At 42.2% G+C, this 20,244-nt stretch overlaps 1 protein-coding gene across 4 annotated transcripts in view; it reads right to left on the bottom strand.

Annotated features, from left to right (window-relative positions):
- NHLRC3 (NHL repeat containing 3) overlaps nucleotides 1-20,244 on the bottom strand; it is a 41,091-nt gene that overhangs the window by 1,987 nt on the left and 18,860 nt on the right. For 3 of the 4 annotated variants that reach the window (XM_059684335.1, XM_059684334.1, XM_059684333.1), the window contains 2 exons: nucleotides 6,276-6,476; nucleotides 1,862-1,953 (listed from right to left, as the gene is read on the bottom strand). In XM_059684335.1, the coding sequence (XP_059540318.1) occupies nucleotides 1,862-1,953; nucleotides 6,276-6,476 (293 nt within the window). The remainder of the gene's footprint in view (nucleotides 1-1,861; nucleotides 1,954-6,275; nucleotides 6,477-20,244) is intronic. The other variant, XM_059684336.1, reaches the window with a different exon arrangement.

Consider the following 20,244-nt stretch of genomic DNA (forward strand, 5'->3'; position numbering starts at 1 on the left):
TGCTCCTCGGGAGCTCAGCCTCCAGGAAAGCCAGGTATTCATTCATGCTGCACTATCATTAAACCTTTATCTGTTATTTACCAAGTTATGTCCAAAATGCTGAACCATTTAAAGAGGAAGCTTGTGAGATTTTAATTACAAACAAAGAATGAAAGTAGGCTAACAATAGGTTTAATTTAGATTTTAGACTGCAATATGTTATTAAAGAAACTTTTGTTATACAACAAGAAGGTACATTCTAGTATTCTACATGATGTATGCAACCCACGGCATATGTATAGTGAAACCATTTTTAATAACACTTGGCGAGGGTTGTAGAGCTATAAAGAATGGCCTGGAAGGGTGGTCCAACCCAACTGACCTATACCTCTCCACTTCAGGATCTTCAGATTTCTGGGGATTGTGGATTCAGGGACTATTTTTTCAGGGTAACCCTGATTATATCTTTATCAATGTGTATTAAGTTTTGGTAGCCACTGAATTAATCTCCAATCAGAAACAAAGAATCATTGCATCACTTGAGAAACGTTGTTGATCCCTAAATAAGGTAATTGATTTGGGGATTACAGTCTTAGGTTAATGACCAAGGAGGAAATACAGTTTAGTCCCTAGGATTGAGATCAAATATGCAGAAATAACTCTTTCATTCTCCAAGTCCTCTCAAAAAAACATTTCTCATCATGGTGAATTTACCTGGGCTTTTGTCTTGCATGCTCAGAAATTTGATGTTCTTATCCCATGAGGACAAGTTAGTTCCAACTTTCTAGTTCCCAAATAACATACCAAGTTCACATGTTCAATTATCTTCCTATCTATGATAGAAAATACTTGAAATTTTTTATGATCAAAACATTCTTACTTTGTCAAATAGGAAACCAAATCATAATCCAGAAGGCTGCTTACTGAGCAAAGAATAGTGGAAATGGATTAAATTTCTAATGGCATGAAGCAAAGATTGTCTGATGCATCCATTGTGCACCAAGACATTTAGTCATTTAAGAAATAGGCATAAGATGACTACTACCTACTAGGCACTAAGATATAAAACAAAAGAAATTCATATGTACCCTCATACTGCCTACATTCTATTAGGGGAGACAATTAAATTATTTTATTATAGTTACTATAATGGGGAAGTACCATCTACTACAGGAAACCAGAAAAAGAAACTAATGATAACATTTTGGGTTAGGGTTTGGTTATAGAAAGGTAACCCCAAGAATTAATATGCATGTTTAAAGGTGTGCAAAAGCAAAAGAGTGATAGTTGTTAGGGGTGAAAAAGAGGAAACAAATTACAATTTGTTCCCTAGACAAAGTACAGCTAGTAAAAATAAAAGTTTGAAAAAAAATAAAATAAAAGTTTGGCCAGGTGGCTCTCTTTTCAAGCTTCCAAGATTAACCTATTCTATCTGTTTTTTGACCAATACATTCTAGGAGTAACTTTGTTTAATTCTAGAATTAAAAATATATTTAAATACTCATAGTAGTTTTCCTAGTAGGAGAGCAACTTTTTTTTTTTTTTTTTTTTAAATCAGGTAACATTCCTTATATTCTGTTACATGGTGTGTTCCTTTTAACCTTTAAGTGAATAGAAAATCTATTTTGCTCATTTCTAAATATTTGGAAACTACTTTCATTATAGGACTCAAATACTTATAAGAGAATATGTTTGGTATACCCAGTCTCAGAAGTATTGTCAAGACATACTAGGATAAATACATCCATATCCACATCTATAATATACATGCATATCCAGATGTCCAGACATGAACAGGTGCATTAAGATCCATATGTACACTTAGACACACACAAACACCCTCAGACACACAGTTCCAGATACAATGACACTGTATTTTTACCCGGCCAGATGAATCAACTGTAACACTGTGAGGTATGTTGAACTTAGCAGGCCCTGTCCCATTTTCTCCATGCAACCAAAGCATCATGAAATCTATAAATGATAAACATATATGGTCAGGGCAACATATCATAGAGAATATCTTATGCATTTGCATGTTATATTTTATGTCATAGGATGCAAACTTTTCAATTATAACCCCACTAGAGGCCCAATGCATGAAATTCGTACACGGGGGGGGGGGGTGTCCCTCAGCCTGGCCTGGACCCTCTCCAATCCGGGACCCCTCGGGGGATGTCCCGACTGCCCTCTCGCAATCTGGGACTGCTGGCTCCTAACCACTCGCCTGCCTGCCTGCTTCATTGCCCCTAACTGCCCTCCCCTGCTGGCCTGGCCACCCCCTAAATGCCCCTCTGCCAGCCTGGTCGCCTCCTAACTGCCCCCCTGCGGGCCTGGTCCCCCCCTAACTGCTTCTGCCCCTGCTGCCATGGCTTTGTCCGGAAGGCTGTCTGGTCTAATTAGCATATTACCCTTTCATTAGTATAGATTACTTCCTTTCTGTTTATATACCCACTAGAGGCCCGTGCACGAGATTTGTGCTTGGGGGGGGTGGGGGAGGGGAGGATGTCCTTCAGCCTGGCCTGTGCCCTCTCGCAGTCCAGGACCCCTTGGGGGATGTCTGACTGCTGATCGGGCCTAAGCTGGCAATCAGACATCCCTCTCACAGTCCAGTACCCCTCGCTCCTTACCACCTGCGGCAGCAGACGTGGGAGAGGCTCCCATCACCGCTCCCGCACTCGCCAGCCATGAGCCCAGCTTGTGGCTGAGCGCACTCCCCCTGTGGGAGTACACTGACCACCAGGGGGCAGTTCCTGCATTGAGCAATTGCCCCTGGTGGTCAGTATGTATCATAGCGACCGGTCGTTCTGCCATCCAGTTGATTTGCATATTATGCTTTAATTATGTAGGATTTGCCTAATTCTTATGCTTTACAAAAAAAATCTGTTTCAAGCAATTAATTTATTTCTTTAATGGTTCTCTACATGTGAATTTTTCATCACTCATAAACATTTAGGGTTCATGTCAACCTCTTCCTTCAACTGGTTCTGCTTGCCAACTATCCTGTTCTTTGGTTTTACCATTCTTCTGAGCTCAAATATTCACATTATGTTTCTATAGTCTATCTCATTTACTACCCTGTAGTCTGTTACATCGTGGCCCCCTGAAAAGATATGATCAAGTCGCAACCTCCAGTACTTATGAATGTGACCTTACTGGAAACAGGGTCTTGGCAGAAATAGTTAAGTTAGGAATTCTGAGACAAGATGATCCTGGATTTAGGGTGCATCTTAAATCCAATAGGAGAGGAAGACTTGAGATACAGACACACACAGGGACGAAGGCCATGAAACACAGATGCAGAGACTGAGAGATGCTGTCACAAGTCAAAAAAGTGTTTGGAACCATCAGAAGCTGGAAGAGGCAAGGAAGGATTCTCCCGGTGCCTTAAAGGGAGAATGACCCGCCTTAAAGATTTCAAACTCTGGATTCCCAAACCACGAGCAAATAAATTTCTGTTTAAGCCATCCAATTTTAGTGATTTATTGCAGCACCCACAAGAAGTTAATGCACCCATATTCAATCCATGTCCGAAATTTGTTTCTTTCAAAGAAATTTTCAGATTCTTACTTTAGCTCCACCTCATCTTCCTTCAACTATCACCAACCAAATTCAGTTACTAGGTGATAAATTAACTACATAGCTTCCACATGACAGAACTTACCACAAATATATCCTGATGTAGTATTGTATCTTATAAAAACTTTGTTTCTATAGCATCACTTTTCTACTAAAAAACAGCAATGGGTCTTTTTCTTCTAAAATTTTATTTATTGAATTAGAGAGACAGAGAACGGGAGAAAGAGAGAGGAACACAGGGGGAGAGAAACATCGATTTGTAGTTCCACTTATTTATGTGTTCATTAGTTGCTTCTTTTATGTAACCTTCCAGGGATCAAACCCTCAACCTTGGGATATCGAGCTGACAGTTTAACCAACTGAGCTACCCAGCCAGGGCCACAAAGACTCTTTATAGGCAAATCAAGGCTTCAAATCCTTAGAGGAGAGACTGTTCCATGACATGACCACTGCCAGACCATGAGCTAGATCTGGCCCAGATTGTTTCTCATAAATCCCCTCAGAGACTGTCTGATCTACCCCTCTTCTATGCTCAAAGGCATGCTGGTTCCTGGAATAGGTGGTTGCTCTGACCATGGCAAGCTTGCAAGGCCTTTTCCTCTCGGTAACCCTATTCATTCTGGCCTTTTCTATATAATTAGAGGCCTGTTGCACAAAGAGATTCATGCAATAGGCCTTCCTTTCCCCTGGCTGCTGGCACCGGTTTGCCTCTGGCACCCGGGGTCCAGGCCTTCACTCTGGTCGAGTTGTGGCCAGAGCCGGCCCCGAAGCCATGAGGCTTCGCTGCTCCGCCGGCCCGGGAGCCATGAGGCCTCGCTGCTCTGCCGGCCCAGGAAACATCAGGCCTCGCTGCTCCGCCGGCCCCGGAAACGTCAGGCCTCGCTGCTCCGCCAGCCCCCGGAAACGTCAGGCCTCGCTGCTCCGCCGGCCCCCGGAAACGTCAGGCCTCGCTGCTCCGCCGGCCCCGGAAACGTCAGGCCTCGCTGCTCCGCCGGCCCCGGAAACGTCAGGCCTCGCTGCTCCGCCGGCCCCGGAAACGTCAGGCCTCGCTGCTCCGCCGGCCCCGGAAACGTCAGGCCTCGCTGCTCCGCCGGCCCCGGAAACGTCAGGCCTCGCTGCTCCGCCGGCCCCAGGCCGTCAGGCTTCGCTCCACTGCTTGCAGCTTACATATGCAAATTAACCACCATCTTTGTTGGATGTTAATTTGCATATCACGCCAATTAGCCGATGGGAGGCGTAGCAAAGGTACGGTCAATTACCATGTTTGTCTATTATTAGATAGGATTCTTTAGCACATACCATGCAGCTTGAAGGATATGCATATCTTCTTGCTGCCTCCCTGGGATGTGCCTCCTATGTAAGTTCCCTCAGTAAACTCTATCTATAATGCTGGGATGTCAGCTGCTTTTTTTGTGTGTTTTTTGGCCCTAGTTAAATTTTCCCAACATAAGCTCTCAAAGATATCCAAAAATCTTATTCTCAACTCTTTATAAAATGCATCTTAAAGATCTTTTCCTAAAGAAGATCTACTATCATCATCTGAAGACTTTGTGTAATAAAGGCTTGTGAATGGTCCTCCTATCCCGCTCTTATCCTCCCATTGAACCCAGCTTAGTTAGTGCAAGAACTATTTCCTTCTTGAATTCTTATCCTAATTCTCTAGTCAAAATAATTTCTCCTCCTAATCTTTTTTTTAATAATTTTATTAATATGATTAACAATCAATACCACACAGTAACATTTAACTGTTTTCTTTTTAATAAACCTGCACCTAACATACTACTGAGGATGCAGAGCAGGGAATTCAACAAAACACTTGCTGATTGCCTGGGCAGTATGGCTTGATGTTTAGAGTGTCAGCTAGCTCACTGAAGGGTCGCAGGTGGATTCCCAGTCAAAGGCACATACCTCAATGGCAGGTTCATTCACGGCCCTGGCAAGGGTGCGTGCTGGAGGCAACCAATCAATGTCTTACATCGATGTTTTCCTTCCTTCCTTTTTTTCATTCTCTCTCTCTCTCTCTCTCTCTCTCTCTCTCTCTCTCTCTCTCTCTCTCCTTTCTTTCTCTCTCTCTTTCCTTCCTTCCTTCCTTCCTTCCTTCCTTCCTTCCTTCCTCCCTCCCTCCCTCCCTCCCTCCCTCCCTCCCTCTCCTCCTCCTCCTCCTCTTCCTCCTCCTCCTCCTCCTCCTCCTCCTTCTTCTTCTTCTTCTTTCTCTCTCTCTCTCTCTCTCTCTCTCTCTCTCTCTCTCTCTCTCTCTCTCTCTCTCTCTCCCCCACCCCCCCAACCCCTTCCACTCTATCTAAAAGCAATGAAAAAATATCCTCGGGTGAGGATTAAAAACACACACACACACACACAAAACACTTGCTGATCAATCAAGTTTCACGATAGCTCTGGAATGCCAGGTTTCTGAACTCTCAATCCTTGACTGGATAGAATAACCATTTATTTCTTCAGCCCACTATAAGGTCTCATACTGCCTCCAGTTCATTTCAAAGGAAACATCTAGCTTTTGGTGAAGAATAAGCAAATCTATTATCAGATCATTCATTATTGGCCATCCCACACATCTGTTCTGATTTTTTCCTGGTAATACATTTGAGCCCTTTACAGACTCATATTCAATAGTTATAACATTATTATCAAGTATTAAACAAATTAAATACAACTTGTTAAATAATATTCTTATATAATACCATTAAAATTAAGCCATGTACCTTGGGACAACTTGATCAATCTGTTATTCAATCCTCCATCTCCATCCACAATGTAAATATCTCCTGTGTCCTCTACATATAATTCTGCAGGGTTATCAAACTGCAGGGGATTCAAACCAGTGCCTTTTTTGCCTGGGGTACCCAAGACTTGAACAAGATCACCAAGGGAACTATATTTTTTAATAGTATGACCAAAGGATCCTATAAAAACAGGAATGCAAATAAAGACATTTCACAAATACAACCAATTTACAAACATGTTTTTCAAATACAGTTGACCTCTGAACAATGAAGCAGGGGAAGGTATGTTAGAGGCACCGACCCCTGCCCAGCTGAAAATCACATATAACTTTTAACACCCCCAAAACTTTAACTACTAATAGCCCACTGCTGACTAGAAGTTACTGAAAGCTTAGACAGTCAATTAACACATGTATGCTATGTGTATTATACACTGTATTCTTACAATAAAGCTAAATAAATGGAAATGTGCCCTGGCCAGTGTGGCTCAGTTAGTTGGAGCATCGTCCTGTGCACCAAATAGTCACAGGTTTGATTCCCAGTCAGGGCACATACCGGGTTGTGGGTTCCATCCCCAGGTCAGGATGCGTAAGGGAGGCAACCAATCAATTTCTCTCTCATCGATATCTCTCTCTCTCTCTCTCCCTTTCTCTCCTTCTCTCCCCCACTCCCTTGCTATTTCTGAAATCAATAAAAAATGTAAAAGAGAGATAGTAAACATAAAAAAGGACATAAAAAAGACCCAGTCAGAAATGAAGAATACAGTATCTGAAATGAAAAATACACTACAAGGAATCAACAGTAGGTTAGATGAAGCAGAAGACTGAGTCAGTGATTTGGAAGATTAGGTAACAGAAAGCACCCAATAAAAAGAACATACAGTGATTAAAAAAAGGAATTTAAGAAAATGAGGATAGTTTAAGGGACCTGTGGAACAATATGAAGCATGACAACACTCGCCTTATAGGAATACCCAGAGAAGAAAAGAGAGAACAAGAGATTGAGAACCCATTTGAAGAAATAATGACTGAAAGCTTCCCTAACCTGGTAAAGTAAGAAGACATGCAAGTCCAGGAAGTGCAGAGAGTTCAACACAAGATGAATCCAAAGGGGTGCACACATATTAAAATGAAAAGGTTGGAGGAGAAAATGTTGGCTGACTAGGCAGATCTGTAGTGTACCCCATCACAAGGCCAGACTGGAAATACAACTAAATTAGAGAACATTCACTTGGAATTACCAACTGAGGTCCAGCTGAGTTCGAGACATATAAAAGGACAGAAAACACCTGGAGATGAGTAGGAAGGGCGAGTGCCGGGAGCCGGTCCATCCTTGCTGTTTCAAGGGACCTGGCATATATGGCATACAGTTCTTAATATGTTTGCTCACCTTCTTGGCGCTGTGTTTTAACCAAGGTCACCTCTCCGAGAAAGGTTGAATCCCCAGGTAGGGATTTTCCCCTGAAGTTAGGGAGGGAATAAAACCCCTCAACTAAGTGCCAGGCGGGTAATTAATCACTTTAACTATGAACAATCATGCTTAAACTACATAATCTTTTCTCCCTGGAATGGAGATAAGAAACGCCCTAACCTTTGTAATAGAGATTGATAGGATTGAATCAACTGGTATAAATACAGATGTAACCAGACAGAGAGAGACAGAACTTAAAACAGAGAATCTACAGACAGAACCTACACAGAACCTACAGACAGAAGAACTTCGCTGGAGAGAACATGGCAAAAGATCCTGGACTGAACCTGGCTACAGAAATTGGCAAGAGAACCTGACTAGAACCTGGTGACTGAACCTGGCTGGCGATCTCAGACAGAACCTGGCTGGAGATCCTAAGCAGAACCTCTCTGGAGATCCAGACCAGAACTTGGCTGGAGATCCTGGCTGGAGATCCTGGCTAGGCTGCTGATCAACTGAACGCTGTCTCCGTGTCATTCCTTCTTCGCCGACTCCGTCTACGCTTTTGGGAACCCCTGGACCTGCTGGGATTGGACCTCGGCAGGCGAGGTCTTGAGAGGAGCTGACCCAGCTTACAGGAGCGGCATGGCAGCAGGGTAGAAGGCCAAGTGAGGAGAGATCTCTGTTCCCTCAGAAGATATAAGCCTGAAACCCACGCTGAGCTCCACAGCCCAGAGCACTTGAGTCGAGATCAGTGGCCCATGTAACATCCAGCCATGAAAGGTGGCAGGATTGCTGGCCAGGGTGCAGTCTGGAGCTGGTAGATGGGAATAAGTCAGACAGAAAGCTGCAGTTTCATTTTTATTTTATTTTTAAAAAAAACAGAGCACAGGAGTTTACAGCTACTCACCCAAGGCTTTGGTGCAGGGAGGGAGATGTGGAGGAGGTGCCTAAGGAGAGGCTGGGGTGGGAAGCATTGAGGAGAGATGTGAAAAAGCAGCACCCAGGAGTATTTGGTCATAGGCCCCAAAACAAAAGCCATTTTTCCTGAGAGGAGCTAGCTACTCCCAGTAGCAACAGGGCAAGAAAAGAAAAAAAAAACCCTCCCTAGGTGATACGGCCTGTCCCACCCTCATGAGCCCTGCATGCCACACCCTGCATTTTGAGCTTTTCAAAGGAAACAAAAACAGAGGCCAAGTCAAAGGATTTGAACAGTTTCAGGAGCAGTAGTGACTGGATTGGGGAGGGGCCGTCTGCTCCACTATCCCGAGAACCAGACAGGTGGTACCCTTTCCCTGAACGGGAGAGCTGATAAAAAATACAGGTTTCCAGCCAAACTCACTGGTCTCCATACAAGGACCTCTGTCTAGCTGAGGGCAGAGTAATAATTTGGGCCACTCATGGAGTGGTAGCTCTGGGACAGGGAAACACACCCATGCCATTCCCAGAAAGCTAAACAGCACCTCCCCCACATTAAAGTCCTTTCAGTAACAGACTTTTGAGTGGTTAAGATTGACAGCTAGCTAGCAGGCACAGGCGGGCGAAGGTAGAGCCTTGGGAACCAGCCTTGGGCCCCATGCTGCTAACAAACCTACATTAAAGGGCAGATTGGGAGAACCAAGATGGCGGCGATATAGGCAGACGCGTCCCAGGTCGTGTCCCGGAGCAAATGGAATGAACAGCTGAAACTAGTAACACCCACACCGAATTGGCGAAATTGCTCAGCTGGTGAGAGGGTTTGCAGCCGGGAAGAGCAGAACTCCCCTGGAAAGGTAATAAAAACCAGGGATTTGGGCAGGAAAGTTTGCCAGACCTCTGAGCCCAGAGAGTCGGAGGGAGACCGCATGGCAGACAGCCGCGTCCCCTGGGACAGACACAGCCCCTGACGGGGGAAAGGAGAACCGCGGGATTCCTGGCACCGCCAGGGAAATTGAGAGCTGGGTTCTGTGACCGCGGAGAACTGAGCCTAAAGGGGGCAGCCTGAAGAGCTGACCTGACCATACAGTCCCGGTAAAAGAAGAAGCTTACAGAAACCAAGCCTTCCCCGTTTCCGCGGCCTGCGTTTGTTTGTCTGTTTTCACTGAATCCTGTTCATGGGACATTTCGGATACAGACACTCACCTGTGCTGAAGAGAGGGAGAGTGTGCGGAAGAGTGGAATCTGGGGAGAGACTGGGGAGAGAGGGGGAGCCGGGAGAGGTGGCAGCGAATTGAGTGCTGAGACACCCCTGAGCCCAAGACTGGGGCAGCCATTCTCTCCAGAGAGTGAGGCTCCTCCCCCCGGCCCCCAGGCAAGGAGCACAGCCACACCCAGATTCTACCCTGTACGAGATCAAGGATTAAAATAACTTTATCAGTCCCTGGGAGTTAACAGGGTCTGGCCTATAGAGGGATTTTCAACGCCAGCAACAACATAGCTCCGGTAACTAACTATTACGCAGTCAGCTCTGGGCAGTGAACTTCCACTGGAAAGAGAGGCCCTATAGCCCCAGATGCCAACCCCAGAACACTGCCACCCAGAGGCTGACCCACAAACTGACTCTTTGCTAAACACAAAATAAGGCAGTCTGGGAAATAAATGCGACCTGCTTTAAAATAAGGACTGTGGTTCACAACACAGAGGAACAGTATATCGCAGGGAAACTCAACACTCTCCTGAATACCTGGAAGGTCTAAGGCGAGCCACAATGAAGAATAGAAGAACCGAAGGACCTTCACTACTGCATTTTTTTTTTCTTTTCTCACTTTTTAACTAAGAAATCAATTTTTTTATTATTTTTTTTCTGTTCTTTTTTTTTTTATTTTTACATCACCTGATTTTACCCTTTTAATTACTACCTTCTTATTTTTTAACCAGTATTATTACTGCTACCATTTTACCATTTTTTAAAGTGCCATTTTATTTTCTCTTTATTTTATTTTGGGATTAGTGTTCTCCATTCTATTTTCATTGTTATATTATTGGTTGTTTCTAGTTTGCATTCATATCCAGGGAGCTGTTGCTGGAATTTGTTGGGATTAATGGCTGTTCTATAGGAGTATTCTCCTCATATAAAAAGTCTCTTCCCCTCTTCCACTTCATTCTCTCTTTTCGATTTTTTTTTTCTTTTGTTTTCTCGCTTTTATTTTCCCCCCTCCTTTTTCCTGATTTCATTTTTGCACTCCATTTTTTGGTCCCTACTTTTTTCTTTTTTTTCTTTTATCTTTTTCTCTTCCTTCTTCCTTATCCCCTAATTCTCTTAATTCAGGTGGTCACCTTTATTTGGAGTTATTAATATCGTGAATATATTTGTGTATAGTGCCTGATACGTGGTGCCTTGTTGTGTTGTATTTTGTGCCTTTAAATCAATGCAGCAGATCCAAGCAACAGCAACCTCCTGAGCACCACATCATCTGCTGAGGAACAGCAGCTGTACGTGAAACCTCGCCCCACCAGCCAGAAGAGCCACCACAGCTGTGAACAGCACCCACCAGAGGAGCTGCTGCCAACTGAAGAACAGCAGCTACCGCAACCGCCCGAAGAGCAACCACAGACCAAGGAGTCACTGCCACCCAGGGAGCAACCACTGAACGACTCAACATCTAGATATGTCAGTGAGATCAAACATGGGTAGACAAATAAACCCCCAAAGGAAGGAGAAGGAGGACTCTCCAGAAAAGCAGCTAAGTAATACAGAGGCATGCAACATGACAGATAAAGAATTCAGAATAAGGGTCCTAGAGTGCATAAACCGGATGGAGGAAAAAATCGACAACCTCTTCAAGAAGCAAGAAGAAACAGATGAAAAAATCGATAACATATGGAAGAAGCTAGAAGAAACAGATGAAAAAATCGATAACATATGGAAGAAGCTAGAAGAAACAGATGAAAAAATCAACAACTTAAGTAAGACCCAAGAAGAAATGAAGAGTGATATAGCTGCAATGAAAAACTCCATTGAAAGTATCAACAGTAAACTAGGAGAAGCGGAGGACCGAATTAGTGAATTAGAAGACAAGGAAGCAAAACACACGCAAAATGTACTGCAATTGGAGAAAAAAATTAAAAGACAGGAGGAGAGCCTAAGGGAGCTTTGGGACAACATGAAACGAAACAACATACGAATAATAGGAGTACCAGAACAACAGAAAGATGAACAAGGATTAGAAAACCTACTTGAAGAAATAATATCGGAAAACTTTCCGGAGGTGGGGAAGAAAAAAGTCACACAAGCCCAGAGAGTCCCAAACAAGGTGAACCCGAAAAGACCCACACCAAGACACATCATAATCACCATGGCAAATGTTCAGGACAAAGAGAGAATCTTACAGGCTGCAAGAGAGAGACGGAAAGTTACATACAAGGGATCTCCCATTAGACTGTCAAATGATTTCTCAACAGAAACACATCAGGCCAGAAAAGAATGGACGGAAATTTACAAAGTGATGCAAAGCAAAGGACTGAATCCAAGAATACTCTATCCAGCAAGGCTATCATTCAAACTTGAAGGGGAAATAAGAAGCTTCACAGACAAAAAAAGGCTAAGGGAGTTTGTCACCACCAAGCCAGCAATGCAAGGAATGCTAAAGGGACTGGTATAAAAAGAAGTAATAAAAAGCTCAGAAAGAAAACAGCCACACACACACACAAAAAGAAATGGCTACAAACAAGTACCTTTCAATAATAACTTTAAACGTAAACGGACTAAATGCTCCAACCAAAAGACATCGAGTGGCTGAATGGATAAAAGAACATGACCCATACATCTGCTGTCTACAAGAAACCCACCTCATTAGAAGGGACTCACACAGACTGAAAGTGAAAGGATGGAAAAATATCTTTCAGGCAAATGGAAAGGAAAAGAAAGCTGGGGTAGCAATACTTATATCGGACAAAATAGACCTCAAAGTGAAGGCCTTAACAAGAGATAAGGAAGGCCACTTCATAATACTAAAGGGATCAATACAACAAGAAGATATAACCCTGGTAAACATATATGCACCCAATGTAGGAGCACCCAAATTCATAAAAAAACTCCTGGAAGATATCAAAGGAGAGATCGACAACAATACAATCATAGTAGGGGACTTTAATACACCATTGACAGCACTGGATAAGTCCTATAGACAAACAATCAGCAAAGATACAGCAATCCTAAATGACTCACTAGATCAGATGGACTTAATAGACATCTTCAGAACACTTCACCCCAAAGCCAGGGAATATACGTTCTTCTCAGGTGCTCATGGTACATCTTCAAAAATAGACCACATATTGGGTCACAAGCAAAGTATCCCCAAATTCAAGAAGATTGAAATCATAAAAAGCATCTTCGCAGACCACGATGGCATAATACTAGAAATAAACTACAATAAAAACAACCCAAAATACTCAAACACCTGGAAGCTGAATAGCATGTTACTAAATATTGATTGGGTTACCAATGAGATCAAAGAAGAAATTAAAAACATCCTGGAAACTAATGACAATGAAAACACAACAATCCAAAACCTATGGGACACAATGAAAGCAGTCCTGAGAGGGGAGTTTATAGCTCTACAGGCCTACCTCAAAAAACAAGAAAAAATGGTAGTAAATAATCTAAATCTACAACTCAAAGAATTAGAAAGACAGCAAAAAGAAAACTCCAGAGTGAGCAGAAGAAAGGAGATAATACAGATTAGAGCAGAAATAAATGACATAGAGACCAAAAAAACAATACAGAAAATCAATGAAACCAAGAGCTGGTTCTTTGAAAGGATAAACAAAATTGACAAACCTCTAGCCAGGCTCACCAAGAAGCAAAGAGAGAGGACCCAAATAAACAAAATCAGAAACGATAGAGGCGAAATAACAACAGACCCCACAGAAATACAAATGATTGTTAAAAAATACTATGGACAGCTCTACTCCAACAAACTAGACAACATGGAGGAAATGGACAAATTCCTAGAAAAATACAAAATTCCAAAACTCAATCAGGAAGAATCTAAAAATCTCAACAGGCCAATAACTATGGAAGAAACTGAAGCAGTCATCAAAAAGCTTCCAGCAAACAAAAGCCCAGGACCAGACGGCTTCACAGGGGAGTTTTACCAAACATTCAAGGAAGAACTAAAACCTATCCTCCTCAGACTACTACAAAAAATTCAAGAGGAAGGAACACTTCCAAGCTCATTCTATGAAGCCAGCATCACCCTAATACCAAAACCAGGTAAAGACAACACAATGAAAGAGAATTACAGGCCAATATCCCTCATGAACATAGGTGCCAAAATCCTCAACAAAATCTTAGCAAATTGGATCCAGCAGTACATCAGAAAGATCATACACCATGACCAAGTAGGATTTATCCCAGGGATGCAAGGATGGTACAATATCTGCAAATCAATAAACGTGATACATCACATAAACAAATTGAAAGAAAAAAACCACATGGTCATATCAATTGATGCAGAAAAAGCATTTGACAAAATCCAACACCCATTTTTGATAAAAACTCTCAGCAAGGTGGGAGTAGAAGGATCATACCTCAACATAATAAAAGCCATATATGACAGGCCCACAGCCAACATCATACTCAATGGACAAAAACTAACACCATTTCCCCTAAGTACAGGAACAAGACAGGGATGCCCCCTCTCACCACTCCTGTTCAACATAGTACTGGAAGTGTTAGCCATTGCAATTCGGCAAGAAGAAGAAATAAAAGGCATCCAAATTGGAAAAGAGGAAGTAAAACTGTCCTTATTTGCAGACGACATGATATTATACATACAAAACCCTAGAGATTCCATCAAAAAGCTACTAGACTTAATACATGAATTTGGCAATGTAGCAGGATACATAATTAACCCCAAGAAATCTGAGGCATTTCTATACACCAATAGTGAACTTTCAGAAAGAGAGATTATAAAAACAATCCCGTTTACTATTGCACCAAAAAAATTAAGCTACCTAGGAATAAACTTAACTAAAGAGGTAAAAGACCTCTACTCAGAAAACTACAGGACGTTGAAAAAAGATATAGAGGAAGACATAAACCGATGGAAGAACATACCGTGTTCATGGATTGGTAGAATCAACATCATTAAAATGTCCATACTACCCAAAGCAATCTATAAATTCAACGCACTTCCCATTAAAATACCAACGGCATACTTCAGAGATCTAGAACGAACTCTCCAAAAATTCATCTGGAATAAAAAAAGACCCCGAATAGCTGCAGCAATCCTGAAAAAGAACAAAGTAGGTGGGATCTCAATACCAGATATCAAGTTGTATTACAAAGCCACTGTTCTCAAAACTGCCTGGTACTGGCACAAGAATAGGCATATAGATCAATGGAATAGAATAGAGACCCCAGAAATCGGCCCGAACCAATATGCTCAATTAATATTTGACAAAGGAGGCAAGAACATACAATGGAGCCAAGATAGTCTCTTCAATAAATGGTGTTGGGAAAATTGGACAGATATATGCAAGAAAATGAAACTAGACCACCAACTTACACCATACACAAAAATAAACTCAAAATGGATAAAGGACTTAAATGTACGACGGGAAACCATAAAAATTCTAGAAGAATCCAAAGGCAACAAAATCTCAGACATATGCCGAAGCAATTTTTCACTGATACAGCTCCTAGGGCACTTGAAACTAAAGAAAAAATGAACAAATGGGACTACATCAAAATAAAAAGCTTCTGCACAGCAAAAGAAACCATCAACAAAACAACGAGAAAACCCACTGTGTGGGAAAACATATTTGCCAATGACATATCTGATAAGGGCCTAATCTCCAAAATTTATAGGGAACTCATACAACTTAACAAAAGAAAGATAAACAATCCAATCAAAAAATGGGCAAAGGACCTAAATAGACACCTTTCAAAAGAGGACATCCAGAAAGCCAAGAGACATATGAAAACATGCTCAAAGTCACTAATCATCCGAGAGATGCAAATCAAAACAGCAATGAGGTACCATCTCACACCTGTCAGACAGGCTATCATCAACAAATCAACAAACGACAAGTGCTGGAGAGGATGTGGAGAAAAAGGAACACTTGTGCACTGCTGGTGGGAATGCAGACTGGTGCAGCCACTATGGAAGACAGTATGGAGTTTCCTTAAAAAACTGAAAATGGAACTCCCATTTGACCCTGTGATCCCATATCTAGGAATATATCCCAAGAAACCAGAAACACCAATCAGAAAGGATATATGCACCCCTATGTTCATAGCAGCACAATTCACCATAGCTAAGATCTGGAAACAGCCTAAGTGCCCATCAGTAGATGAATGGATTAGAAAACTGTGGTACATCTACAGGATGGAGTACTATGCTGCTGTAAAAAGGAAGGAACTCTTACCATTTGCAACGGCATGGATGGAACTGGAGAGCATTATGCTAAGTGAAATAAGCCAGTCAATAAAGGAAAAATACCACATGATCTCACTCATTCATGGACAATAGAGACCATTATAAACTTTTGAACAATAATAGATACAGAGGCAGAGCTGCCTCAAACAGATTGTCAAACTGCAGCGGGAAGGCCGGGGAGGGGTGGGGGGCAGGAGGTAGGGGGGTAAGAGATCAACTAAAGGACTTGTATGCATGCATATAAGCATAACCAATGGACATAAGACACTGGGGGATAGGGGAGGCTAGGGGACTGTCTAGGGCGGGGGGATAAAATGGATACGTATGTAATACCCTTTGTAATACTTTAAGCAATAAAAAAAAAAAAAAAAAGAGTTCATGCTTACAGAGCTCAGAAAAAAAAAAAAAAGGGCAGATTGGCCCCTTTTGCATGCAGCCAAGGCCAGTAGAGACAGACAAAATGTTGGATCGGTGAATCGCTTGGAGTTTTGAACAGGTTGCTGAAAGCCAAAGGAGGATAGTTTCTGACAGTGGTTAGCACCTAAGTACCTCACAGGAAGCCCAGAATTGACAGAGAGAAGAATAGGATCTAAAGGGAGCTCCCATGGGACACTAAACTCTGAAACAAATGCCACTTCATCACTTTTTTTTTTAATACATTTTTATTTTTTATAGCCATATGAATATATTTTCTTTCAAGAAAAAGAATTTTAAATATAATAAAGTTACATGTAATAAACATTAATATTTCATGAAAAACAGCTCCCTAAAGATGCCTTTTTAAATTATATTTTTACTAGAAGCCCGGTGAACAAAATTTGTTAATGGGGGGTGGGGGTGGGGTCCTTCACCTGGCCTGCACCCTCTCGCAATCCGGGACACCTCGGGGGATGTGGGACTGCCAGTTTAGGCCCGATCGCGCAGGAACACCTGCAGGTTCGGGCCTAAATTGGCAGTCAGACATCCCTCTCGCAATCTGGAACAGCTGGCTCGAACCGCTCGCCTGCCTGCCTGATCGCCTCCAATCTCTCATCTGCCTGCCGGATCGCCCCTAACTGATTACCTGCATGCCTGATCACCCCTAACCACTCTTCCTGCCTGTCTGATCACCCCTAACTGCTTGCCTGATTGCCTGTTTGCCCCTAACTGTCTCTGCTTTGGCCCCGCTTTGGTGGCTATGTCCGGAAGGAGGTCCCAAAGGTCATTCGGCTGTCTGGTCTAATTAGCATATTATACTTTTATTATTATAGACTAGAGGCCTGTTGCATGAAAAGATTCATGCAATAGGCCTTCCCTTCCCCAGGCTGCCGGCACCGGTTTTCCTCTGGCACCCGGGACCCAGGCTTTCGCTCCGACTGGAGCTGCCTTCAGCCTTCGCTCCTCCAGCTGGAGCCGCCTTCAGTCTGCTCAGCTGCTTCGAGCCTACATATGCAAATTAACCGGATCTTTGTTGGCGGTTAATTTGCATATCTTGCTGATTATAGCATAGCGAAGGTATGGCATAGCGAAGGTATGGTCAATTACCATGTTTGTCTATTATTAGATAGGAGGCTTGACTTTGGAGAAGGGAGAGGGAGAGTGAGATAGAAACATCAATGATTAGAGAGAATCATTGATTGGCTGCCTCCTGCACAACCCACTGGTGATTGAGCCCGCAGCCTGCGCATGTGCCCTGACCAGGAATGGAACCATGACCTCCTGGTTTGTAGGTCAATGCTTAATCACTGAGCCACGCCAGCTATGCAACACTTTTGTTTTGTCTTTTCTTTTTTCTCTTTCATTTACTTTTTTCCCATTTTAAATGTGTCTTCTTTATTTATCTACTTTATTGATTTGTTATTCGAGCCTCTGTTGTTTCTTTCATATATCTAATTTTCCTCTTCCCTTTTCCTACTCAAATATTTTTGTTTTCTTTTCTTCACTACTCAGTTTTGTTTTCTTTCATTTTTATTTCTCTCTTGCTTTCTCATATTTTTTCCTTTTCTTATTTTTGGTTATATCTCCTTTCCCTCTATTTGACTTTTTAATTTTTTTCTTTTCTTTTTGAGCTCCTTTATTTTAAACTGTTTACCTTTCCCTATTACCCTAATTAATTTTTTTTAAAAATATTTTTAGCCCTGACCAGTTTGGCTCAGTGGCTAGAGCGTAGGCCTGTGGACTGAAGAGTCCCAGGTTCAATTCCAGTCTAGGGCAAGTACCTTGGTTGCGAGCACATACCCAGTAGGGGGCGTGCAGGAGGCAGCTGATCGATGTTTCTCGCTCATGGATGTTTCTAACTCTTTCTCCCTCTCCTTTCCTCTCTGTAAAAAATCAATAAAATATATTTTAAAAAATATTTTTATTGATTTCAGAAAAAGAAGGGAGAGGGAGAGATAAAAACATCAATAATGAAAGAGAACCACTGACTGGCTGGCTCCTGCATGCCCCCAAATAGGGAATAATCGAGCCTGCAACCCAGGCATGTGCCCTGACTGGGAATCAAACCATGACCTCTTGGTTCATAGGTAAAGGCTCAACCACTGAGCCATGCCAGCTGGGTTTCCCCTAATTCTTTATTATTATTTTATTTTTCTTTTTTAAATAAATTTTATTGATTTTTTACAGAGAGGAAGGGAGAGGGATAGAGAGTTAGAAACATCAATGAGAGAGAAACATTGGTCAGATGCCTCCTGCACACCTCCTGCTGGGGATGTGCCCGCAACCAAGGTACATGCCCTTGACTGGAATCGAACCTGGGACCTTTCAGTCCACAGGCCGACGCTCTATTCACTGAGCCAAACCGGTTAGGGCTATTATTATTTTCTTTATGTCAGCTCTGAATTTACATATCCCTTCCCCTTCATTTTGTTTTGTTTTGTTTTCTTCTCATGTTTTTTCTTTTTTCCTTTTTCTATCATTCTTGCTCTCTTTTTTCTTTCCTAATTCTCTCTTCCCTGTGGGTTTCTTTTGTTGGTGCTGTAGGGGTTTTGCGTATACTTTTGCTTTGTTTCTTTTGTTTCATGTTTTGTTGTGTTGTATTTTGTTCTATTCAATCAGCACCTCCACAACTGTTCATACTATATAGTTGGGGGTTAGCTACATGTTGAGCCATCCATGAAAGGGACAACAAAATTCAAGACACAACTACAATAGGGGAACCCAAATATGTTAAGTATGGGGCTTTCCTATAGCACCCAACTCAGAAGATCTAAGACAATGCACTGTAGGATCCCACAAAACACCTACTATATTAAGACCACTGAAGAAAGTGTGGGAGACATAGCAATTTGACCTAATATGCAGAAACAAAAACAAAGGAACAGCAAAAATGGCGAGACAAAAAAATAATCTCCAAATGAGAGAAAAGGAGGGATCACCAGAAAAGAAACAAAATGAAATGAAGGCAAGTAATTTGTCAGCTAAAGAATTCAAAGTAATGGTAATAAGGGTGCTCAAACCATTCAGTGAGAACTGCAAGCAACTGAGAATTATACGGAACTTAAGGAGAATTATAGGTCTTAATGAGAATTAAACGTCTTAATGAAAGCTACACCAACTTGAAATGAGAAGTGGAAACTAAATCAAAATCAATTAGAAATGAGGAATGACATAGCTGAAATAAAGAACACTCTTGAAGGATTCAACAGTAGACTAGAAGAAGTTGACAACCAAATCAGTAAATTAGAAGACAAGGTAGAACAAAGAAAAATAAAAAAAACATTCAGAGCAGCAAATGGGGGGGAAAAATTTAAAAGGAAGATAGTCTAAGGCAGTGGTCGGCAAACTGCGGCTCGCGAGCCACATGCGGCTCTTTGGCCCCTTGAGTGTGGCTCTTCCACAAAATACCACATGCGGGCGCGCATGTATAGTGCGACTGAAACTTCGTGGCCCATGCACAGAAGTCGGTATTTTGTGGAAGAGCCACACTCAAGGGGCCAAAGAGTCACATGTGGCTCGCGAGCTGCAGTTTGCCGACCACTGGTCTAAGGGAACTCTGGGACAACATCAAACGCAGTAACAATGGCATTATAGTGAGTGTCTTGTACATAGTACATATATGGGTCATGTTTTCTTTTTTTTTAAAATATATTTTATTGATTTTTTACAGAGAGGAAGGGAGAGGGATAGAGAGTTGGAAACATCGATGAGAGAGAAACATCAATCAGCTGCCTCCTGCACACCCCCTACTGGGGATG

The sequence above is a fragment of the Myotis daubentonii genome, chromosome 2 (genome assembly GCF_963259705.1).
Source record: "Myotis daubentonii chromosome 2, mMyoDau2.1, whole genome shotgun sequence".
NCBI lineage: Eukaryota > Metazoa > Chordata > Mammalia > Chiroptera > Vespertilionidae > Myotis > Myotis daubentonii.